The sequence below is a fragment of the Seriola dumerili genome, unplaced genomic scaffold, assembly GCF_002260705.1.
Source record: "Seriola dumerili isolate Sdu_G_001 unplaced genomic scaffold, Sdu_1.0 BDQW01000191.1, whole genome shotgun sequence".
NCBI classification, from domain to species: Eukaryota; Metazoa; Chordata; class Actinopteri; order Carangiformes; family Carangidae; genus Seriola; species Seriola dumerili.
The window spans coordinates 3,264,783-3,290,903 of record NW_019174446.1 but is presented as its reverse complement, the minus strand read 5'-3'; the positions used below and the strand labels follow the sequence as shown (position 1 = coordinate 3,290,903).

General features: G+C 40.8%; 1 protein-coding gene across 1 annotated transcript; it reads left to right on the top strand.

The window, feature by feature from the left end:
• Positions 1-4,941: 4,941 nt before the first annotated feature.
• fbxl4 (F-box and leucine rich repeat protein 4) lies at positions 4,942-22,867 on the top strand. Its single transcript, XM_022753559.1, has 9 exons — positions 4,942-5,026; positions 6,477-7,112; positions 9,089-9,425; positions 11,580-11,824; positions 12,100-12,313; positions 14,920-14,991; positions 16,856-16,980; positions 17,576-17,763; positions 18,966-22,867. Exons 2-9 carry the CDS (start codon positions 6,616-6,618, stop codon positions 19,127-19,129), a joined length of 1,842 nt encoding a protein of 613 aa, XP_022609280.1. The 5' UTR covers positions 4,942-5,026; positions 6,477-6,615; the 3' UTR covers positions 19,130-22,867.
• The last annotated feature ends 3,254 nt before the right edge of the window (positions 22,868-26,121 follow it).

Sequence of the window (26,121 nt, the reverse complement as noted above, 5' to 3'; positions counted from 1 at the left end):
TTAATAAATCAAAATTTTTTTTAGTGGGTAATTACAAAAAACACACAAACCAGCAGTTGTGTTTTGACTTGTTAAAACAAGGACAACATTTGACAGATTTATGGACTTCCTCTCTAGAAGTGTCTAGAAATGTTTCCACTGTCTTTTCAAAATAAATGAACAAAATAAATAAAAACACTCAAAGTGGTTGGTCTTCCATGGACCCCTTCTAATGAATGAATTCCATGAACATTAGATACAACAAGATCCCTACTATACATCGTCCTGAAAGAAGCACAGTCTCATGCGGTGTCTTCAAATCCAGGAAATGATCCCCAGCAGTCAGATTTTATGGGTCCAGCAAGCTGAGTATGATTTATGAAAGCCAAGATCTGTGTGCTTTGTTAGAAATTATACAGTATGACACAGGTTGTTATCTTTGTAATACAGTATGAGCACAGATAAGTAAAATACTTCTCAAACCACTAATAACTCAGACCACAAATTGCTTTAACCTTCGCAGGACGCAAGTGAGACTTTATGGGCATTGGAGAGTTTCCCAGACAGGCAGTGAAGTCATCGCCATCTCTTCACTGGAGAACATTGCTTTCGTCAACTCACACTACTTCTGTGGTTCTTATTGGTTTACTGGTATCATACCAGTAAACATCTGTCTGCTGTGGGTGGAGGGGTTGGATGGGATGGAGCCACAGTGGAGATTAGAGGCTTCTCTTCTGCAGAGAAGAGGCTGGTAGCACATGGGGAACTCACTTAGACTGCAAGCCACAAAACATACTTTTCTTAATATGTGTTTACATCCATTAAAGTTGATAACATTGCAGCATTGGTTTAAGTGCACCGATATATTATTGGACAGGTAAGAACAACTTTCCAATATTTTGTAAGAAATTAAACTGATGCTGAATTCCCTCACAGCTCTGCATGGATGCAGACATTGATAAATACCTCCAACACTGAGCAATACAATGCATGTTTCTGGAGGTGTTATACATGCCAGAACAAGTAAACTTGCAAAATTCCTCTAATGCTTGTATTATCTTTGGAAGTGCAAGCTTCAATTGTTTGGCTATAACTTGTGTATTAGGCAGTTACATAGTCTGTTGATAGACAAAATATTTTTTTTTCCCCCTCACTATGACCTTGACCTTTGACCACCAAAATCTAGTCAGTTCATCCTTGAGTCCAAGTGAATATTTGAAGAAGTTCTATCAAGGCGTTTCCTGAGATATCGTGTCCACGAGAATGGGACAGACTGACGTACACACAACCTGAAAACAATATGCCTCTGGCTGTCGTGGAGGCATTTAAAAAAACAAAAAAAAAAACAGCTCACATGTGAGGTGATTGCTTAAAATCTGACTGAGCTGCAGGTGGAGGCTCAGAAGTACACCAGGAGCCTGACCGAGCAGCAACAGGCGGCCCCCAGCTCCATCTGCTGGGTCCATGTCTGGCGCAGAGTGTACAATAAGGTAAAGAATGGAATAAAGGGGCTCACAAAACCACCTGGGGAATCACACTCCACGATATACCATTTCCAAACCTTAGCTGTTTGTTAAATGTATACAAGGACACAGGCTCGTTTGCTGATGAGGCTTAGATGCATTTATTTGAAAACAAAGTATTTTATTAGAACCAAGAGATTTAAAATAGCAGGGGACTGGAAAGGAAGATTATATTAAAAAAGGCAAATGGAAATTTACTTACCAATGCTAAAATACTTAAAATCAGTCCAACATAAAGCAAAATAAGGAAAAGAAAAGTAAGCTGAGGTCACTTGTGGAGAGGCAGACTACCAAGGAGTGCTACTACTTACTCACTTCAGGTGCAGCACAGCAAACCTCACCCAAAAACACTTGTATCCCAGTGTTCTTACTCACATGCAGGGACTTCACCAGGAGCGCCCAGCCTCCCAACCTCACAGCACTCAGCTACACTGCAAAAGAAAAGCTAATGCAAAAAAATGTATCACAAGTGAATACACAACTAAACAACCAAAGAACTAACAAAGAACAACCAGCAAACAACCCAATTGACAAAACAAATCAAACCAATAAAGCATGGATGGGGGGGGGGCACAGCTGCAGCCAATGCTATCAGTCACAATTACAGGAACCAGCAAGAGACTGAACAGAAGCCAGCAGGTGCCCTTTATAACCTGGCCCTGATGAGGAGGTTGGCTGGGGGAGGAGTCTCTGTTCACGAGCCCTACACTACCTGAAGCGCTCCCCACTGCACATGGAAGGTGGTGTTGGAGCCCTGATTGCCTCCTCTGAATGCCTCCATTAACATGCCCTCCAGTTCAGGATCTATTCTAGACTGCTTCCCCTGAAGAAACATGGAGTCCTCCATGTTTCTCCATGCATGTCACCTTTTCCTGTGCCATGAGGGACGACATGGTCCTGTCTATCCAGCAGGAGGTTAGACAGGATTACACTCAGGATGTCCCGGTGAAGAGGATCAACTGCTTTGCAGCAGAGGTTCTGCACAAAATCAGTGATGTCTCAGTGGGAGACGTCTGTCTGCTGTTTTCAGCCTTACTGTTACATAAAAGTGTCTCCAGACCTGAACACCAGAAAGACCCAGTCAGGAGACTTGGTGGATGATGCAGAGGCCAAAACCAGCCCTGCTGAAGATATGAATGAGGAGCCTGGTCTGAAGGAGGACAGCAAACCAATCAGAGAAACAGACTCTGCTGTTGTTACTCTTTAATAAACTCCTCATCAACATTACTGTCTAGAATGGCCAGAACCAGACACTACTGTGGATCCAGCTCAACCACTCCCTCTGACCCCTGCTGCTGAACTTCTAGTCGCTGCTTCAGTCCTGGATGGTGAGAATATGAGTGCGGAGCCCACCAGAGAACTTGACTCTGCCATGGGTCCAGTTCAACCAGCTCTTCTGATCCTTGCCAACAAAGCTCCTGTCATCTCTGCAGTGCAGGACCTGTGACCTGACCACCAGTGTTGACTCTCTAGCCACCACTGCCATCCACAATAGTTTGAACAACAGCCTGGATGAATCAGAGGGACAGTCAACGATCACCTGAAAACTAGACTCTTCTGTGATTACCACTCCACCACCTTCTGTGACTGTTGCTGATAGACGTTGTGTCATCTCTGCAGGGCAGGATGTCCTGATCACCAACAGCCTGGACACAGAGATAGAGACAAATTCAAGCCTAAAACCAGATTATTTTGTTCTTTATCTTCCACCTGCTCCTCTTGCACTCGCTGCAGAAACTCCAGCCAACATTGGCCTGGATGAAGCAGCGTGTCCACCTTAGAACCAGACTCGCCTTTGTTAACACACCACCTCCTCATGTGACCCTGCTGATAAGTCTCCTGTCATCTCTACAGTGCAGGATGACCTGACCACCAGTGCTGAACCTCCTGCTAACTCCACCATCCACAACAATTTGAACAAAAACCTGGATGAAGCAGAGGAACAGTCGGCCCTCAGCCCAGAATCTGCTGTTATATTTCCTCCCCCGGTCTCCTCTGCTGAACCTCCTGCCCACACCGCCAACACCTCCAACACAGCCAGCAGCCAGCAGCCAGCAGCCAGCAGCCAATGCTCACACCAGAACCTCACTCCTCCTTTTGTTACCACTTCTTTACCACCTGCAACCCCTCGTGCTGTTGAGTCTCCTGTCATCTCTGCTTTACGAGATGACCTGATCATCATGCAGCAGCCAGTCAGTGTGGATGAATCCTACAACACCACAACAGGTACATTATTATTCATATTGACTTGTGTCTGGGCCATCAGGTCCATTCACAGTGGTTAACTCTTCTGCTGTGATGAGTTCAGGCTCTGAACTGTTTCATTTGTTGTCAATTAATAAAACTGTATTAACATTAAGACATGATACACAGGTTCTTTGTTGTATATATTGTACATACAATACAGCTCATACAATACAGGTGTGATTTTCTTGATTTCTCAAACAGACAAATATCTTTCAACAAATGTCAAATATTCTTAAAAACACAAAACACGTTGATATTAATTATTCATACTGACATGTCTTCAGAAATTTTGGCAAAAGTAAAACAATGACTGCAGCATATGTTTGATTTCAGATTGGATGGAAAACGTGAACATCAGGTAGCTGCCAATATTTAATCTGCAAAAATGGCTCATCTCATCAAATAAACCAGAAGAGTCAATATGTGGTGAAACTGTAAAATTATAAACTATGGACAAAATTAACAGGGATGTACTATGTTTGCAGTATTACACAGCCCTATGTCGTATGATAGCATATCACATGTTGTAAGTAAAAGCTGAAGTACTGTACATAGTGAAATCTAGTTCATCCTCAAATTAGTCTATGCGAGATATTCTAGAAACATTTTTTAAACACTTTTGAATATTGATCGTAATTATTAAATCTATTTTCACCAAATGAACTAATTAAAACTAAAAACTAAAATAAATCTATCTCTAGTTAGCAAGCAATGCTAAATAACTACTATTCCCCTAATCCTTTGCTTGAAAACAATGCTGACCGGATGTTGATAATTTGCTGTACGGAACTGATGGGGCTTTTACTGATCCTACGTAATTCTACCAAGTTTCAGATAACTTAAACTCTTCGCATTCAGGTGCCACTTCTGGACAAAACTATGTCAAAGATGACATCTTACTGTTTGTCTTTCGTCGTAGTCGTTTAAAAACTGAAGCGATATCCACCTATTTTGTACAAAAAAGTGTGAAAAACGAATTCTGCAGAATTTATCACTTTTTTCCTCTGTTGTTGACATGACCATTGCTGGTACGCACTTTGTTTTCTAAACTTAAAGTCTCAACTATATGATATCATAGAAACTTTCGATATTCTCCGCATTATTTTCCGATCTATAGGGCTCATTATAATGTGAGCTCAATGCGTTTAGCGTTGTCCGACTGTCCCGGAAGGCATCAAAAGGTAAACGGCAGGAATGTTGTTTGGTGGTTGAAATATCCTGATAAAGGGAAGAAGAGGATTCCTCCTCATGAATGGATATATCGATCTACGTTTACCGTAAATTTAACTTACGTCCCGTCCTCTCGATTGTTAAGTTTTGCAAAGCTAGCTCCGGAAGCTAACAGTTATGTTTTGACAGTTCAGCTTGTGTGAAGGCTAGCTAGCTAACGCTGGCTAACTAACACCAGCTATTTAACATTAACACCAACAACACAGGCTTCGGGGGAGCTTGTCTCCCTTGTAATTGTTACTTCGCTAGTAATGTTAGTATTTTTTTATGAACTATGGTGTTCAGAAAGCAACAGTTCTTTTCTTGGCAGATAGCTTATATTCATTGTAATGTAACGTCAATATAAAAATTGCTATAAAGTTAGCCAAGGTTTTGGGATACTTTAGCTTTAATTGCTCAATGAAGTGTCCTCGGTATACGGAAGAGGCTGTAGAAGGGATGACATTTGACAAGACAGACTTAGCTAATGCTAAAAAGCACAGACATTTCTCAGTTGCATCGATGAAAACAAAGCCAACTTATTACCGACTAGCCTAAATTGCTATGTGCTGTTTTTCGCGTTTGTATAATGTTATAGCTTGTTTGATACCCATGCTTATAAAAACACTTGCGTAAACCAACAGATTGACAACCTCTAGTGTTGCCCCGGTGTTAAAAAGACCTGCCAATCAATTTAGGAATGATAACAGTGGTTTCAAATATTTCTGATTGGACTATTCTTTTGTTCACCTGTGAATCACAGGTTGTCTCTAAATAAAGTGGTGCTAAAAACCTGTATAGCAGCGAGGTATCAGACCCCAGACCTTGAGGTTCCTGGCGTCCTGCAGGCCAGTCCTGCCAGTTAATGAGCCACTCTTAGTTTGTGTGACATCGGGTGTGGTGTAACTATCTGGGAGGAAAGAGCTTGCAGGATACTAGCCACTGAGGCCTTGAAGGAGTTCTCAGGCTAGGGCTTTTAATGATTTGGGGTGTTAACACGACTCTCCAGTTTCGCCTGACAAACATGTTTTCATGCTACTTAGCTGCCTGCATGTTGCTATCACAAGGAATGGTCCTTAATAGACATACATATCTTTCCATCATACACAAACAGTGGTACCAGACTACATTTTGATAGCAGGCAGGCTGTGGCAACAGTAGATAGGTAGTGTCACCATGAATCACACCAAGTGTGTTTGCTAAGTAAGAAGGTCTTACAACTATGGTGGCACATCATAGATGGTGTCAGCTTTAAAAGCTTCACCTCTCAACTGTAAGCTTTACTTTATACTCCATGAGCTTTTGTCCTCTGAAAGTTTTCCTTCACTGTAAATGCAGCAGTGCATGTAGTCTCTTTACATTTTACTTTCATTTACATTCAGCAAAAGTCTAGTTGATACAGATTTCTCCCTTTTTTAATTTATTTTATTTTCATGTAAAATAGATAAGCATAAACATTTACACCTGCTGTGTTCTCACTCTTGTATGTGTATGTGTTTGTCTCTGCCTAACCTACAGGTCATGCATGCAGCCGGGCCTCTAGCCTGTGCTTTGTACACCCCCAGCACTTGAGCCAGTGTGATTCCACTAAGTGGAGGCTCGTCCTCCCTCTAGCCTCCGTTTCTCCCCTCTGCCCCCGTCAGCCCCAGAGTTCCCTATGTTAACCCTCTTGAGCATGTTTTACTATATCTGTCTGCGGCGACGCTCCAGGAGTGGGACTCGAGGCGAGGCTCTGACCAGTCGACGGGCCGTGGAGTCAGGCCAACGGGCGGTGTTGCCGGTCAGTGTGGAGGTGGAGCAGTATGCAAAGGAGGTTCTGGACTTCAGCTCCCACTATGGCAGTGAGAATAGTATGTCCTACACCATGTGGAACCTGGCTGGGGTGCCCAACGTGTACCCCAGTTCAGGAGACTTCACCCAGACAGCTGTATTCAGAGCTTATGGGACATGGTGGGAACAGTGTGCCAGCGCTCCACCACCTTTCCGCCGCACCCCTAAAGGCTTCTATAGCCAGGATTATATTGAGCTGGGCTTTGAGGAGCCTGTCTATCCTACAACAGTGGAAGTGCTTGAGACTTATTACCCTGGAGCCATCGTCCAGATCTTGGCCTGCTCTCACAACCCCTTCTCACAGAACCCACCTACTGATGTCAGGTAACAACAGCCATCTATTCTGTCATTCTAAGTGCTCCACAAAGATATTAACTTAAGTAACACTACTCAGAAAACCATGCAGTACCAGCAAGTAAGTACAATTTTGAAGTAAATGCCAGGCCTCTAGTTTTTGAAATGAACCCTGGCAGCCTTACAGACATTATCTCATTTATCTCATATCACATTGATATTTATAATATAAGTTATGCCTCACAAATTGATGCCTGGCATTTGTGTTCTTTATCATATTAAATGTACTTTATTATCTTACTGTTTTTGTAAAGCACTTTGTTATATTGTTATGGAAAGTGCTCTACAAATAATGTGCATAACTACTTGTGGATCTTATTTCAAATCTCCACAGTGTCCTAGGAGAGTAGCGCTTATATTTCTGCTTTCCACCAATGAAACCAAAATGTGCAAATGTAATCCTTAAGATTCTGTCATTACGCTTTGAGAAAACATGTATCTTTACAAATACAAGTAAAACTGTATTCGTACAAAACCACCAACAGAACTAAAATTAACTAGTTAAACTGGCATTTAGAAAAAAAATCCAATTCCTGGTTAAGGGAAAATGAATGGTAGTTCAGATACAGTGGGCAATGATCAGTCACTAAAAAGGGAGAGAGCTAACCTACCTCATGTTCTAGTGACACAAAAAGCTTCAGAGATTCACTTGAGTGAAGAAAGGTGATTTTTGATAAAATAAATTGACCAATTTGAATTTAGTTTGTGATGACCATGTGTTGTGCTGTGGGAAAAATACCAGCGATGTGTACAGAAAAATGTTACCTGTGTGAAACAAACCTGATCATGTAACTATCAAATGAGAATCTGGCTATTTGCAAAATCCAGTCTTGCTGGTCATTAACCAAAATATATTCTAATCTTTAATTAGTGAAATTTGCCCCATTTTCTCTCCGACGCATCATAATGGGGGTAATAAGTGATAAATATTTTTCAGCCAAATCTTTGTTCTTATGACCATTTTTTTAAATAAAAGAAATGGGTTAATATTTTAATACCTTTTTTCCTCATACAGCATGTAATACTGATTGTTGGACAGTGATATGATTACAATGAACTCCACTTCAGATGCTAGTCTGGTGTCAGTAGAGAATACCTCCTAAGATGGATCTCAATCTTCATATTTACATATACATACTTCATACTCCATCCCTACAATGTTGCTCTGCCTCCTGAATAGGACCAAAAGAGGTATGATTTATAACCAGTGTCAAGATAAATACCATGGAGCCATTGCCATTTGTAAAATCACCATAAATAAGAATCTGAAAAATAAAAATCTGTCACAATCACAGTGTTTATTTGTCCTCATCTCTTCTGTAAGCCGCAATACAGACAGCAGCAGCAGCAGCAGCAGCAGGGAGCTCGCCCATCTCTGCCCATCAGTTGTCCTTCGTAAGTCATTGCTGGTTTCTGTCAAACCAGCAATCTGCGAATTTGTGAAGGAGGCATAGAATTATCCAAAACTGTTCTTTTTTTTTTTTTTTTTTTAAACACAAGTCTGTGTAATGGTTTCAGTACATGACGCATACAATACAAGCTTAGAAACACTGGGCCAGCAGTTGAAGATGAAGTGCAAGATGAAAGTTAGGGTATGTTGTCCTGATGGATTATGAAAGTGGTCAGGTGTTATAAGTCATATAAAGCATTGGAGTGCCACCGTTGAACTATAAAAATGACTGTAGGTCTGATGGATGCTGTGTGCTGTACCACAGGTAGACCAGAGCCCACAAATCAACAGAGTTATGGGCCTATTTCCAGGGGTAAAAAAATTAGTGATCAAAGGTTCCCACTTGATATCCTTCATGACAAACTTGCTTTCTCTCACTCTTTGCCCCCTCTAAGATTCAAGCCAACACTCTACATGGACTGTAGTTGGTCATCTTGGTCAAGAATGGTGCTGTAGTTTTACAGTACAACTGTTGTGTATACTTTCTCCTGTCCAGATGGGAGGTGCTGTGGTCAGGGGAGCCCACCAAGGTGCTGACACCCCAGGCACGCCAGTTTTCACCCAACATCAAGCACATCAGCTTCCCCACCAACCTGCTGCGTCTGGAGGTCAACAGCTCCCTGCTGGATTACTACACCGAGCTGGATGCTGTCATTCTCCGCGGGGTTAAAGAGAGGCCTATGCTGGCCCTTTATAAGATGCCTGTCATCGACATTAGTGACCTGAGTGACAGTGAGGAGGAGCTGTCTGATTTGGGCGGTCCTTTCAGGCAAGGAGGAGATGGCAAGCACCAGAGGACAGGAAATGGCTACTTTGACAAGCTGCCCTATGAGGTAATTACTGAACAGAATGATTTGTACATTGATGAAAAGACACTTAAATTTTGTTCTGATAGGGATATTGGTACAGAAATATCTTTTTGACTAAATGCTAATTTACAAAATATTAAAGTTCCCACATTTTATAAAGCAAGATTTCCATTTTTCCGTTTTTGATTATAAAGTAGGTCTAGGTTCTTTATCAATACTGTGAAAGCATCAAAGCGCTCAGTCCACAGAGAAAATTCAGAAACTGAGCCTTAAAACCAGCTGTCAGGACTTCTGTAACTTTGTGATGTCACAACAATACGGTTACCGCTCTCAGCCACACCCCAAGCCGCACCCACTATCCAGCCTTGCAGGATTTGGTTTCTCTGAATGTTTCACTTGAAATCTGCTATATTTTTATTCGATCCTCAGAAAACAGTCAGCCAATCAGAAGAGAGGCTCAGAGCACCAACCTATTGTCACTCAAGCTCTGGAGAGAAGCCTGAGAGATGAGATATAAAACTTTGTGTCACTTAAAAGTAGAAATATATCTTCTTATCAACACTTCAAATAAATCACCGGAACACTGGAAAAGCATAAAATATGGGACCTTTAAGTTTGATGCATAATTCTGAAGTATGAATAATATGAAGGTCCCACCTGACACATGTAATAAAAGTTGTTGTCGTCGAACCAGTTTCAGTAAATCTCAAAGCAGATGTTTGGCTACTTTTAAGAATTAAGATGCACAACATTAAACCTAGTAGAAATAATATTATGTGCCAGAACGTGAAAAATCACAAATGTTCCTGTCTTAGCCTGAACTAATGGTAACTTTCATTGTCCATTGGTCAAAATTTTTAGCCTTAGTTTGAACATAAAAAGGAAAATAATGAAAACTGGCCATGATAAATTCTGAGAGTCTAAGGTGAGTTCTTCATATACCTTGTTTTGTCTGACCAATGGTCCAAAACCAAAACATATTTATTTTACTGTTATGGAACAGAGCAAAGCAGCAAATTGTCACATTTGAAACACTGTACCCAGGGATTATCTGAGATTTTTATTTAATTTAATTAACAACTGAATTTGTTTATTATCAGAACTGATGCTGATTAATTTTCTTTTGACGGACCACTTCACAGCCACTTGGAAGGTTTGTAGCAGTTGGTGCTTAAATGTAAATATCCATATGCACCAGCATCTTACAGGGAATTATACACCTTTTATGCGCATGTTGTTATTTTAGTCTGCAGTAGTACATAAACATTTGACTGTCCTGAAAAAAGAAAATGGGGAAAAACATGAAAAAAATGGAAATAGGAAAATCATTTCAGCTTCAATTTGTCCCTTTATTCCCCAAAGATAATTCATAATAATACAGCACAGTATTTTAAGATTTGATTAATTATCATAAATTTACAGCAGATTATGATCATACCTTATAATAAATTCTAAAACATATTTGCAGCAGGTAGATCAAAAATCATTATATGTACCCTCTGAGTATATACACAGACAAACAGACACACACACACACACACTCCATTTAACAGTATTCCACAAAAACACGTGAATATTGTGGCTTGGACCCGTTGTGACACCTGATCTCATATGCACTCACGGACACACAGTCATTTTAATGCCAAACAGACGTATCATGTTGTCTGAGGCGAGCTTCAAAACATCAGCAGTGCTCTTGATACTCGTTCTCTTATCTCCTCTCCAAACCGCTGCCATTAACAGCAGTCTTCACAACCGGCGTGTGTTTGTTTCAGAAACACAATATAGCTATTATCTGTCAGCTGATACCCGCTTGAACACTGCGTATTGTTAATTCACTGCAACACACACTCACACGAGCACGGTCATTCTTTCAATTTGAGAGGCACATGAACAAAGTGCGAAACACGCCGGCTCACCTCGCCACTGATCCTGCTATCAGTGCTTTGTGTCCCAGATAACCATTATTTAGATCTGACTGACAGAGGGGGCACAATTAACATTCTCTACTCCACTCTGTTATTCCCTGTTCTGCGTTATACTTTCTGTATAACACGTTATACTTTCTGCACTCACATCTTTTGTCTCTCTTCTTTCTTTTTGTCCCCCCCTCCCCATATCTTACCCTTTCCTTTCTCCTCTCGCCTCCTAACCCCTCTCCCCATCCTCCGTCCACAGCTCATCCAGCTGATACTGAGCCACCTGACCCTGCCAGACCTCTGCCGTCTGGCCCAGAGCTGTAAGCTGCTGCACCAGCACTGCTGCGACCCGCTGCAGTACACCCAGCTGAGTCTGCAGCCCTACTGGGCCCGGCTGAGTGACGCTTCCTTGGGACACCTGCAGAGCCGCTGCACCCTCCTCCAGAGGCTCAACCTGTCCTGGACCGGCAACCGCAGCGCTCTCACCCTGACCGGCTTCAGCAGGTCAGACTGTCAGCAGTCCACAAGTGCTAAAAAAAAATGGCACTGACCTTGGAAAACTAGCAAATACTCACAAGCATAAGCATTTGTTTTGAGAGACAAAAGAAACTTTTTTTCTGTCATTCATAACAAGAATAAAATACAAGATCCTGAAAAGGTATGTTAGCATTATTTTCTGAAATAGGGACAGAGGGACTTGGAAGTTGCTAGTGTGGGATTGATTTATTTTCTTTGTTTTGTTTCTCCTTCCACTCATTTCTCTCCTTCTCCCTCCCCAGTTTCATGAAGGCTTGTGGTCTCAGCTTGGTCTGTCTAGAGCTGTCATGCTGCCATTTCCTGAATGACGCCTGTCTGGAGGTCATCTCCCAGACTTGTCCAGAGCTGCAAGAGCTCAACCTGTCCTCCTGCGACCGCCTCCACCCGCAGGCCTTCACTCACATCTCTAAACTAACCCGCCTCCGCAGGCTCGTGCTCTATAGGACCAAGATAGAGGTAGGCGCGGTCAACAGTGGGAAATCACAATCAAAATGAAGATTTCAACTGCTGACTTGTATCTGTTCTGTACAAATATAGCAGGTCAACTGATCTCTGTAACTTAAATAGTTGCCCTGGCTGTTTGTATGGGGATATACAGGTTGCTACCACAGTGAAGTAGCCTACATGCCTCTATTTCTTTGGCTGGATGTAAACAGTCGGGCCAGCCCTATAAATGCAGATGTTGCTGAGTCACTGACTTATGAAGTTGCACCATTGGTCAGAGTGTTCGAGTTTCCCAATTGATCAGTGCTCTTTCAAAATGGTTTTGACGCAAACAGCCAGTGTTGCCTCGTCAATTTTGGACAAACCATAGCCGCTTTCCTTTGAAGGGAGTTGCCAGTATTGCCCTGCAAGTTTGAGGTTAGGCTTTCCCTCTGCAGCCACACCTCTCTTTGCTGACCACATGGCAACTGACGTGAATAAACTTTCTCTCTGAGTGATAGTAACAAGTAAATATAGCCGAAATCACAGCACAGCCATTGTCTTTAACCTTTGTGTTCAATGATTTTGTCAGATGATGTCATGATTATAAAATCAGGATTTTAGCAGCGTCTTTGAAATGACTTGAAAGTGACTGGTGGTGAACATGTAGTCTTAAAGGGACATGCCAAAAGAGTTATTTTCATTTTTTAGCTGCTAGGCCATTTATAATATACAAGGGGCCAGTAAAACTCTGATCTACTGGCCAAGTGGGGAAAAATGATACATTGGGCACTGATAGCCTACTCACAGGTACTACTTCTTCGTCCTCTCATGTTGGACTGAGGGCAGACTGGACACTACAGTAGAGGTACAGTGAGGTACAAAGTGGTATTACAAGATGGGACGAGCCGGGCTAGTAGACATCTCTGCAACACAATACATACTGTGGACATCAAAACATTCAGTTGATAATTTTAGTTAGTTATTGGATGTTTTAAACTAAAATACTTAGATATTGCCCTTTTAAAGATCCACTACAGACATGTCAGAACACTCAATTCAACAGTCCATCAATCAGAGTTTATTTATTGGACACAAGATCTTTCTTATTTCACTGAACATTCAATTCTCAGTATGTGCACTGGAGGCTTCATGTTGCCACATCACACTGCCGTTGGCTGTACATGGGACTATGAACTAGTTGCGATGTCACAAAATCATGTTTATACACACAAAAACATTAAACTAACGATTATTAAACAACAGATAAATGTGAAAACCGCCTTCTACTGTCAAACACACATCATTTTCCACAGTGAAGAGTACAGATAACAGTGAAGATAACAATAAGCAACAATAAGCAAAGCATTTTTTTTTTTGAAGGGGGACTTGTAGTTATAAATAGTAATGGAAAAAGTGAAAATAAAAATGTACCCATTTGCCACAAAATGATCAGTCAGTCAGTGTCAAAACAAGGTTTTAGCAGTGACCAAATGGCAAATTAACAGGAATATCTACTTTTTTTGGCAAAAACTGAGACATTTCCTGGTCAGTCATATCATTTTTAACTTCAGTTTAATAACGCGTTTATGCTGTAGCTCTCCACAAGCTGCTTATTTGATGCTACATGTTTTGGGATGGATGCTGCTAATTCTCTGTTGTTGTGTTTTAAGATGAACTGAGTAGACTCTGAGCTCAGGGCGTCTTACAGACACGTCCTGCATGTGTTCGGGTTCAGGCCTGTCTGACGTGTTAAACCACTGTCTTGTGTGTTGGTGTTACACCTCAGCGTTTCTCCAGTGTTTGTCATGTTTCAGAGCGGCGCTGTGGGCAGGAGGCAGTGTAGAGTTTCTGCGGTGGAGCCAGGCAACATGCTGCAAGTTGTTTATACCCAGGCAGACAGAGCGAGCTGTGTGTCTGTTTGAAGCCCTGACATCTCAGCTGTCATTACCCTGTCACTGTTCTAATTAAATGGCTAGCTCGCCGCAGAGAGGCGTTTGTAAAGATGCCAGCAACAGACTCGAGTACACACACCAAACACACACACACGAGAGGCTTTCCCTTTCATGTCTGACACTTTCCCCTGCCACTGAGGTTCATGTGTTGGCAATTGCAGTGTTGAATTCCCATATCTCCAACCTAGCTGCAATGCCACTGGAGAGGTCTCTGTCCTTGCTACGCTGACTCTGTGAGGAGATGTAAAAGAAAAAAATCTGTTTGTGCAATATTAAATTCCCTTAAATACAGTAAGTGTTACCTGAGTATGCCAGGCAGCAGACAGGAAATCACTTAGGAGAAACTTTGGACGACATGACTGAACCTGTTACTGTTATTTAAATGTATATTGTTAATTGAATGTATATATTTTTTTAGATTTACACTCAGATAAGATGTCAGGGGTTTTGTTTGTTGTTGAACACGTTGCTCCATTACAGCAGTTTTATTTTTTATTTTTTCATTTTTTTTATTTATTTATTTTTTTTTTGTGTTTTCTTTGTCCTTCATTGTGACTTTTTTGTGCTGCCCTTATACTAGGCTGCAGTCTCTTAAATATAACCATATTACAAGTGGAATGAATGACACTTTTCAAAAGTATAAGTAAGTAACTTTGTGTCTTTCCTTTCTCCTTGTTTCACCAGCAAACAGCTATTCTGAGCATCTTGACTTTCTGCATAGAGCTCAGACACCTCAACCTAGGAAGCTGTGTGAGGGTGAGAATGTACACATACACACACACACACACACACACACACACACACACACACACACAGAGGAGGACTCCAGAGCCTTGTCACATTGAATGTGTCACTGCACATAAATAAGGAAGCTGTGAGGTTCTTTAGTTTCTCAGTAAACAAATTTGCTATTACCTACCATGAGGTTTTGCATAAACCTAAAGGAATAGTTCAACATTTTTGGCAATACGCATTTTTGCTTTCTGGGGGAGAGTTAGATGATAAGCTTGATAGCACTGTCATCTGTCAAAGCTACAGCCAGCAGCCGCTTAGCTTAGCTTAACATAAAGGCTGGAGATGGGGAAACAGCTACCCTGGATCTGTACTAATCCACCTACCAGCACCTCTAAAACTCATTTGATTAATTGGTACAAAAAACAATGTGTAAAAAAAACAACAATTTAATGTTTCTTTCAGGTGCTAAACCGTTTTGTTGGCTCTGTGCACATAACCTCCGTAAAACAGCAAGTTTTTTTTTTACTCTTCAGTTTTTGTACAGATTAAACAAATAAGATATCACATATTAATTTGGTAACTTTGGCAGAGTCAGGCTTGGTGTTTCCAGTCTTCATTCTAAGTTAAGCTAAGCTAATCGACTGATAGCTGTAGCCTGATGTTTAATGTTACAAATGTCAAACTGTTCCTTTAACGATGCACTGCTCAGTGAGTAAGTCGGTCATTGTGCACAGTGCACAGTATGTGGCGTTTATGGCTTAAGGTTAGACAAGTATGTTCACTTTAAAATACATATTTTTTGTCAATATCAAAGATTAATTAGCCAATTAATGCATTTTTCTAAAGGGTATTTCAAAAAGAAAAGAAAATTTCACCTTAAACACATTGTTTACTGACTGTCTAAATTTCTCACTCACTCAGTCTTTAACTGACAAAATGACTCAGTCATTCAACCACACACCGTGTCATTAGCTGAGTTTCCATCCAAATGATTGATCTTTGATGCAAATCATGATGTAGCAAATGAGAAAATGTGAGAAGAAATGCAAAATTTCAGTACAGTTTTCTCTTGTACTTTCTCTTCAGACATAAAGTGTCATCATAATGGAATGGAAATACATAATGACAGCAACTCTATCAGCCAAAGATTTAATATCAGTCCACTGCTAAGAGAAATTCTGCATGCTGTCATTTCTGTGGGCGGGGTACTTGCACTGGCTGTTTGGCTGCTGAATTCAATTTCTTTGCTTTCATCTTTGGATGAAAGGATGAAATATGGCCAACATTACCTGACACCAAAGAACAATAACAGTCGTGCAAACACAAATCACTTCTTGAAAGACAATTTTTTTTGTTTGTTTTTTGATGATGATGATGATGTTCTCTGTTAGAGCTTTGTTCTCTCTTGAGGAAGTGATCTTCTGTGCCTCAAACCAGCCGATACATCTAAGCAGCTTTTTATCATGGCTACATTTCAAAAGTTTGTTCAAAATACACGAGAGAGACGGTTGGAGGAAAATGACTATTGACTGACTCACTCACTACTTCATTCCCTTTCACTGGCGTCCTCAAGGCAAATTACTGAATTCTGTGACTGTATGTAACAACCAGGATTTTATGGTATCTGTAGTAGCTGAAGGAAACGTCACAGAATCTCCTGTGCTTGCTGATAATGTTTACAAAGACATAGTAACCATTCAGAAATCATATCCGCTGAATCAGCTGCAACATTGGAGGGGGTTGCTGTAGATTTGCATATTCTGAGGGTCCATTTTCAAACTGGTGTTGACTCTCCAAAGATTCTCCATGAAGCTTCACACAGTAAATACTGCACACACCGGAGATAGTGTAAATCGATGTTAGCTGCTGCCTGTCTCTCCTGCAGATTGAGGACTATGACGTTGTGGCCAGTATGCTAGCTGCTCGCTGTCGCTCACTCTGCTCAGTGGACCTGTGGCGCTGCAGAAACCTGACAGATCGCGGCCTGGCCGAGCTCGTCTCTGGCTGCAGGTAGGTAGTGTTGTTGTGTTCTGTGCTTTAAAATCATCACCGAGGAGATCATGTCTGTTCGCCCATCCCATTCTCTTGAACGCGATATCTCAGTTAACACCTTGAGGAATTTGAATTTCTTCAAATTTAACACAAACGTTCACTTGGACTCAAAGATGAACTGATTTGGTGGTCAAAGGTCAAGGGTCGCAAAACACGCTTTGGCCATCAGAATTCATATGCTATTATGACACAATTTAACACAAATGTCTAATAGGATAAAAACATGAAGGGATGACATTTTATATCCAAATGGTCAAGGGTCAACTTCACTGTGACATCATTTTCTGCAAAAGTTTTATTTTGTGCTATTATTCAATGCTGTAACTCAGGAAGAGGAGATTGTGACCATATTTCCTGCAACTTAGCAGGTTGGCAGAGGCATACAACCATGAGGCAGTAATTCTAGTTAAATTCTTTAATGCACCATTATGCTAATGAACAAGTAAAATATTGCAGACCGCAGAGCCAAAGCAGATCATATCTGATTCCACTGGGTCTGTGAATTTGTGGACTGTATCACCCCAGCTTCCCTGTTTGGTCTGTGGTTGTTCAGGATGCTGGAGGAGTTAGACCTGGGCTGGTGTCCCACACTGCAGAGCAGTACTGGATGTTTCCAGCACCTTGCCCGCAGCCTGCCACGCCTGCGCAAACTCTTCCTCACCGCCAACCGCACCGTCTGCGACTCAGACATAGAGGAGCTGGCCGCCAGCTGCCCCTCACTGCAGCACCTCGACATACTGGGTAAGCAATTATCTCACACATGCGTGGATATCCCTTCACAAACATTTGTTGTTCATTAATAATTTGTTAATTACGCTCATGACCGGCTTATTTAAGCATAGTTGTTGATATGTTTTTCATATAAACTTCACATTTAGTAGAGCATTTCCAATGTGGGACGTGGTCAGATGTCATAGTAAACTGCGACGGAACCAAAGCAGCTACACAAAGCCGCACAAATATGCAAACATTACCATGTATAATCTATGCATGTATAATGGCAACATGCCAACACTGTTGCCTTGTTCTTTACATCTGGCCATCATCACATCACTCAGTATGGGGCTGCACCACAATTTTTTTTCAGTGTGCACTTCATATGTACATGCTCCTGGAGAATAATTTTTTTTGCTTGCATTAAGTTTAAGAGATTATTGCGCTTGTGTCTTTTTCATTATACCTGTTTTTGTCTTACAATTGCATGTGATACTTTTCCCACATTCAGTTATAGTCCTGTCAGTATACAATGTGAAAGGTACATGTTGGTATGATCATTACTTATGTGTCATTTTTTCGAAAAATTAGGAATTGTGCATATTTCAGTAATAAATGCATATATTGTTAATAATTACATTTATTTATGATTCATGGTCATTATTGAACCATCACTTGACATTGGATGGGTGTGTGGAAAGCCCAATCCCAAATATGCATTTGAGAATTTTCAAAAACTCCCAAATTAACTGCGAACAACCCAAAGAATCTGCTTAATATTGGGTGAAATACTGCACAGTAAGCAAAGTTGCAACAACTCACTGCAGCAGTAACTTCTGTGCACTAGCACTCTAGTTCCGGTTGCGTAAGTTGATGAGTTTGACAGCACAGTAGCATGATGAGTGTTACTGAGGCTGGCTACAGTTTGCTGATGTTATCAGTTCTTTGGCTGTTACATGTGCGATACAGCAGCTGGAAAGTAAATCATGAGTAGCATAACTAAACAAAATAACATACACAATAACAACATTATTTTGGTCTGGACTATGTCTATAATATGTATCAGTTGTAAATATCAATGGTCATTTTGGACATATAGCAGGGGAATTTCTATTTAATTTACTCTATGTAAGTCTACTCTGTACTTGCATTATTTCCTTGTATGTCTTTGCTTATGTTTTTTTTTTTACTTATCTTCTTGTCCCTGCCGTGACGCGACTATTGGACAGGTACACGGTTGGTGAGTGCTGCCTCGCTGAAGAAACTCCTCCAGTCGTGTCCTCGACTTCTCCTCCTGGACGTCTCCTTCTGCTCCCAGATAGACATGCGGGTTGTCCAAGAGCTCTGTGGCCTCTTCCCCAATGTTGCCATCAAGAAGAGTTTCACTCAGTGACCCCAGCACTGTTTAATTCCCCGCTGTCCAGAGGAAGCAAGAGCAGGGAGGTGCTCGCCAGCAAACACTGCCCCAGAGGGAATGAGAGTCAGTTGAGATGCTGGAGGAGATTGCACTGCTGCCTACATCTGTATCACAGACAAGATCTTTTAGTGGTCAGGAAATAAAGCAGTTGGTCCAGGTGAGGAGGTTCTTTGGATTAACTGGCTGAACACTACAGAGTCCTAGTTAATGGATTATAGAACAAGAGACTTTTTTTTGTTGTAATTTTTTTTCTTTTTTGGACACTTGAAATCAGGGTCGTTGCAGTAAAGCTGCTACATCTTCCCAGAATATGAATCACCACTTATATATTGCCAAGAAACACAAGGCTTATAAAATATGCCTTGCTACTGGATGCAAGACACACAAACAACCCAACATTTATGAGCAATCCTCCCTCGAACATCTTGGTAGGACAACAAAATGGGATTAGAAAAAACGTGTGACATACCCTTATTGGATACTGAGAAAAAGTAGTATTTGGTAGTCACATACTCATGTTAGCTGGTAACATATTTAAAGATCAGGGCCTTGGTCAGTGCCTTGTGCAGCAAACATGGGCTATTTTAATGCACAATGGTGGTTCTGACGGCATCTGTCAACATCAAGCCAGCTTGATCTAATTATAAGAAATCATACTTGATGCTGTTGTGTTCAGAGGTATCAGGTGCGTTGAAGGTGAAACAAAGGAGCAAACGCAGCCTTATTTCACACACTGCACTGTGTGGATTGTGCCAACTCGAACCTTAATGCAAGTTTCACAAGTTATTTGTTGCCGCAAACTGACTGACAGAGTCATGCAGGAGGGTCTCATGTTGATGTGAAACAGCAGCAGCACACCATCAACTGTCCTTACACCTGAGATTCAACATGTTTTCATCTAAAAGCATGTGAGAACTTGTGAAAAAACAAATTGGAACAAAATGAGTTTTAATTTACACATGCTATAAGTGGAGAAGTAGAAAAAAAATCAAATCAACAGCTGACAGACTGGCTCATGTGAGAGCAGTGAGAAGTATAGGTATAAAACTGAGAAAAGCAGCTAATCCTCACCTGGAAGAAGCTGAAACCAGTAACTGCTTGACATTTTGTTTTTGAAAAAAATTGACTGAAACGATTTATTAAGTTACCTAAAGTTTGCAACAAATCCATTTCAAAGCAATTGTTTCAATAGCATTGTTTTAAATAGTTTTCACCATAATTTACAGATAGATATAATAATGATATATAAATCAGAAAAGAGCTTTTATTGAGATTGTGGCACAGTAGATGCCTTCCACACAAGGCTCTTTTCATGGTTTAGACCTGTAGAGAAAGTCACTAGATGTAACTTGTCCCAAGAAGGTGTATTTCCGTTAAAATCTGCCGTTTAATGGAAATTGTTTGTTTTATAGCTACGTTTTTGGTTATGTGAGATTCTTCTGAACACTTTATCTGGCCCAAGTAAAGCAAAAAATTAAGGTGAGGTTAAAGCTAATTAGACTGATTAATAATTGTGTATGCTGAGGTCATACAGGTCATTCATTTTGTTAGAATCATTTTGGCCATTTTATTTATTGGGAGGTTAGGGTGTTGTGCTTTTAGGATGTGGACACAGCAGTTTTGTCTCCAAAGCTAAATGAGGAAGTGAATGTCACTGGTTCCACTTGTTTTTCCTGTCGTTATTTACATTAAGCTGTTTGTCTCTGCTGTTTGACTGCAGCACTACTTATGTACTTACCTACCAAGACGAAGATCTACCGATGGGGAGGAGTACAGTGAAGTGAGATGAGAATGTTAAAATGACGCAGTGTAAATAGACTATGTGATCTCAGTATTTGTCCTGAAACTCAGGGGTTATATATTTCATCTGGTTTTAATTTTTTTAACATATATTTTACTTCAGAAACCAGCACAACAGGCATCTTTATAGACAGCAACACCAGACTGAGTCAGCTTTGAGGTTACCTGCCATAGGTGCTGTTCCTAAACAACAAAGACACACGACACAAATGATCAGTTCGCACTGAAGTAACTGAGACAAAGGAAAAACTATAGCTTGCTGAGTGTTGAATGTTGCTGTAGTTGTATGATTGTGAAACATATATTCCTGTTCCTAATTATTTAATTTTTGTAATATATAAAGCCACAGTTGCAGTGTGGCAGAAGTGCTTGAGAAGCATTTCTTTTTTTGAAAAAACTTGAAGTTTTCTTTTAAGCACACGCTACTAGTCAATATTCGTGCCTTATACTCCTGTTTGAATGTGATGTGATGTCCATGTGGTTTAGATTGTAGTGAAGTGCTTTGCTTTTACGCCCTTCAACCAAAGTTATACAAAGAAACCTGGTCATTAGTCCCTCTACTATATATGACCAGTGTATATGCCATATATTGTATATCAGCCATGTTAATTAATATGCAAAATATTATTTATTTATACTTCCCTGTGTGATAAAAATGTTATTTAAATTCATTATCCTTATATACATAAAGTGATGTACATTTTGGGGAATACAGTGTTTTGTTTTCTTACCCAAAGTCAAATACGAGGATCAATATGTATTTCAATCTTATTGCATTCAGTAGGTCTAGCCTAGCTTAGCACAGAGAATAGAAGGACCTCTTTAGCCTAGCTTAGCAGAGAAAGTGGCAGGACCTCTTGAGTCTAGTTTAGCATGGAGAATAGAAGTGCGCCCTAAGCTTAGCTTGCTACAAAGAATGGAATCAGGGAAAAAATGTTAGCTAACTGTATCAACAGTAAAAAAAAAAAAAAAGAAAAAAAAATGCTTCCCAGCTAGACAAGCTACACCTGCAACAGTGACTGTATGTAGCATTGCAGAAGTTCAGGTGGTACAGTAGGGTTGCCACACACACCCTAGTCTGTGTATATGTTAGCTTTGACGCTGTTGGAAGCATATTTATTTTCACTTTTAAAGGTGCAGTGCTAACTAGCGCTGTAGGCACCACTGTGGTCACTGAAATCATGTCCACAGTATTCGTTCTGCAAATAGTCAAATTACACATCAGTGTTCAGTCAGTCAGTCAGTATCTTTGGATATCTGTTTTATGCAAAAAAGTGTAAACGTTGTAGAGGAAGGTAAGATTAACAGAAGACGCAGCCGAACGCTTAAATGAATTAATACTGTATAAATGTTAAGTTTTTTTGGTGGTAGGGTTTTGGGTAAATTTGAAATGACTGGAGTTGGTATTTCTAAAATCCTCACTATGGTCTTGATGGTAGCGGTTTCCCTGCTCCTTTGTGCTAAGCTAGGCTAAAGTCCTTACAGAGTTGTACAGGATGCCCTGAAATCCAACAGATATCAATCTTCCACTCTAATTATGGGTTTGATGGAAACCCCCAAAATGCTGGACTGTCCCATTAGAATTGTATTTATGTTGAAATTGATATTTCTCCATTTGTTCTCAGTATCGGTTGTGTCTGAAAAGGAATGGGTGTTTTAACAGTAATGTGTTTATACAGAAGCCCTTTCATTCAGATGATGCAAATATTACTTCAGTGAATGGGAATCAGATAATTGTAGCTGAAAGCAATTTTATTATAGCTGGTCGAGCTGAAGCCAAGAAGTGCATACATCACGTTTTCCTGGTCCAATGACAACAGCAACAAAATGAAAACACTGACCATGCACAGAATACTGTGTACAGCAATGATCAGACACAGCTTTTATTTAAGGCAGACTATTTAAAAAAAAAAATGAACACCATTCTCAGATGAAGCAGTTTGGTTCAGCACTCTCCAGTGTTTGTGTTGTATTTGCTCTGATTGACTGGGACGACCCTGCTTTTCTGTCATTTAAAATGCATTCTCTCTCTTTTTTTCTTTTTTTTTTTTTCCCAGTCTGGATGTGTGGTCAGCCTTTGTGCCACTGGTAAGGACACGCAGCGATGCTCCCTGTGCTGCAGTGTGAAAGCAGCTGTTGTGTGAAAAGATTGTGCCTCTGTCATGATGAAACTGGGTGCTTCACTTTCACCAGATTTCAAATAAACTGAAGGCCGACGACTGATACAGAAGGCTCTGTCTCTGTGTGGCTCCTTTAATTCCCACAATCTTGGTGTAATCCTGTAGGGACATGGGTAATATAAGGAATCTGACAGTAGAACAAAGTGTTTACATAACTACAAATGCATTAACTAATGCTAATATGCCACTTTTCCTTATTCTCCGGCTTCAGTGAACAGGACGCCATCACTGTCAAAACAAACTGTTTTACTGTGTCATGCTGAGGCTTCGTTAGTGTGACTGGGAGAGAAGTGGGGTCATCTACAGCTAGTGAAGCCTTTAGTCAGGATGACGGACTGAATAGTAGTGGTGGAATGATCCTTTATGCCTTAACCCTCTGCTATTTTACAGTCTATTAATACCACAGGGAGAAGTGACATTAGCTTGTCTTCTTAACGGCCTTTTAATGAATTGTTTATGCCTGGTTTAATGATGTATATTGTGGCCCTGTAATGTGCCCTAATGACGGAGAACGAGGCGGCCTCGGCTGAAGTATTAATTTGGACTGCCTCCCCAATGATTATTCCTCAGCCACCAACACCAACACCACCTCCACCACCATCGCTGCCACCGCCGCTGCTGCTCTCTGCTGCTGTCTCTGCTGCTGTGTGTGTGCAAGTGCGGATGCAAACGTGATTCATGGAGGCTTTCCGCTCTGCGCTACGGCTTGATTTCTTGCTGTCACGCTGCTCTACGAGGCTGATATATCCAGGGGGGATCCACAGCAATTAGTTCAGCTTTTTATTTGTCTTTGAGGAGCCTGCAGACGTAGCTTGATGAATCTGCAGGGGGAATATATGGATGGAAATATTGTTCCTGAATAATAAATCCGACATTAAAATCTAAACAGGGGAAGGGTTAGGGGGCTGGCACAAAGTTGCCCCCCACGCTTTCTTTCTTTCTTTCTTTCTTTCTTTCTTTCTTTCTTTCTTTCTTTCTTTCTTTCTTTCTTTCGCCATCTACAAACCACATGAGTGACACAGGAACATACCTTGACAAATATGGCAGCCCCTTGCCAGTCAGTAATAGTCGTGAGACGTGAGCTGTGGTCTGCCTGCTCTGAGTCCTCCTCAGGCTGGGACCCGACAGGCCTCAGACCTGCCTGAGGGAGGCCTCTCTGTGATACCCATCATTATGTGGCTTGGTGTTCCTTCTCTAGTTTCCCGGCTTAGACTCTTAATAATGAAGACGTCCCTGTCAGTCCTTGCACTGCTGTGTCTAAAGCTTATTATTTGAGTTTTGTTTTTAAGGATATGGAGAATGTCAGCAGTGGGTTTGTTAAATCCATCTAAATACTATAATCCATAGGTAGCTTTTTGAAGCAGCAGGGACGCAGTGTTTCTTTAGCCACGTCTAAATCCAGGAGGATAACTGTTTTCATCTGTACACAGTGTCCAACTGTGATACTTGGCTGTAATTACTGTAAACAAGTGGTACCGCATTTGAGACAAATTGCACAACCCTGATCTGATGGTAGTGGTGCAGATATAATGCCAGTGTTTCTCAATATGAAGACCAGATATCAGCGAGTCTCTGCCTGTTCTGTCACTTATAGGTTGTTTTCTTTTTTGAAGGCAAAGGATACACTTCCCAGAAATGCGCTCTAGACCAGAGGTTTCCAACTTCTTTGGCTTGTGACTCCTGAGATGAAGCAAAGTCTTCTCATGACCCTTTGTTTCAGGTTATGACCTCAGGGTGGATGTGGGTGTTAATTTTCCTTCACAGATTGTTTTATTTGAAGGAGTCTTAGAAGAGGTGAAAGGACTCAGTGTGTCGCATGAAATATGGAATCCCTTTAATCTCGATTGCCAGGCTGGGAACTCTTGGAACACAACAACAACAACAACAACAACAAAAACAATAACAAAAACAACCCACCATCAGACCATTTAAAGGCACTTTAGAAACAAGTCAGTTCATCTAAATTATTGAAAACAGTATATGACATCTTTGTTTCCTTGGAATAACAAAAATTAAGTAAAAGTTTATTTGAGAATTTTTTCATTCATCTTCTTTTGTCTTTCAATTGTATGATTAATATTATTACAAATGTTTTCATCCTTTTCAAATCTGGCTAACATGCCATTTATGTCTGTCTATGATAACTTTGATTTTTAAGTTTGGAAAAAGCAGTCTAATTTTGTCCACTGTGTGACAAAATATTTGCTCAACTCAAAGTCTACTAAACTAGCTTTTTCTGAGCTTTCAACCACTTGTCACCGTTTTTGTCAGCAAAGGAAATGCCCAGTTGTGACTGGCTCAAAACTAGTCAATCCCCCTTCGTTGATGAAGACCATGAAATGCAGGTGAAAGCACCAAAAAAGCTAGTGAGTGGACCTGAAATTGGGATGCTTATTTTTTCATGTATGTTAAAAGATGTTAAAAAATATATAATTTTGTTCAACTCTGGCAAGGACCAGTGCCTCAGGTGTTAGATGTACATTTGAACTTGAAGTAGCACCTAACCAGGAAACCTTTTAACTTACCTTCTAATCATCTTTGATACTTGTAAACTCTCCTGACTGGTGTCCATCTAAAGCGTCCTCCTCTCCCAGCAGCCTTTAACAGAGCCATTTAGAGGCTTGTGGGCGTTCTCACAGAGGATCTGGCACAGACGCTGTGTAAAATGGCCTTGCTCAGAGATGTGCATGTTTCACAAACAGGCCGAGCAATTATAGCCTGAATAATTATGCGCTGAAGGGGAGACACGTTTCGCCCCACTGATCAGCGAAGTTCATGAGAAGTTATAATTAAACAATAACTCGTTTACAAATGAACGCACACGCGCATTTGTGTACTTAAGTGTGCAAAGTGTAATTAGCTGCGATGCATCTGAGTGAGATTGAAGAACAACAATGTCAAATGGTGGAATTATGTTCAGGTCGTGAGCTTGTATCACTGTTATCTGTGTGCTCGGGGGTGGAGGAGGAGGAGGAGGAGCAGGAGGAG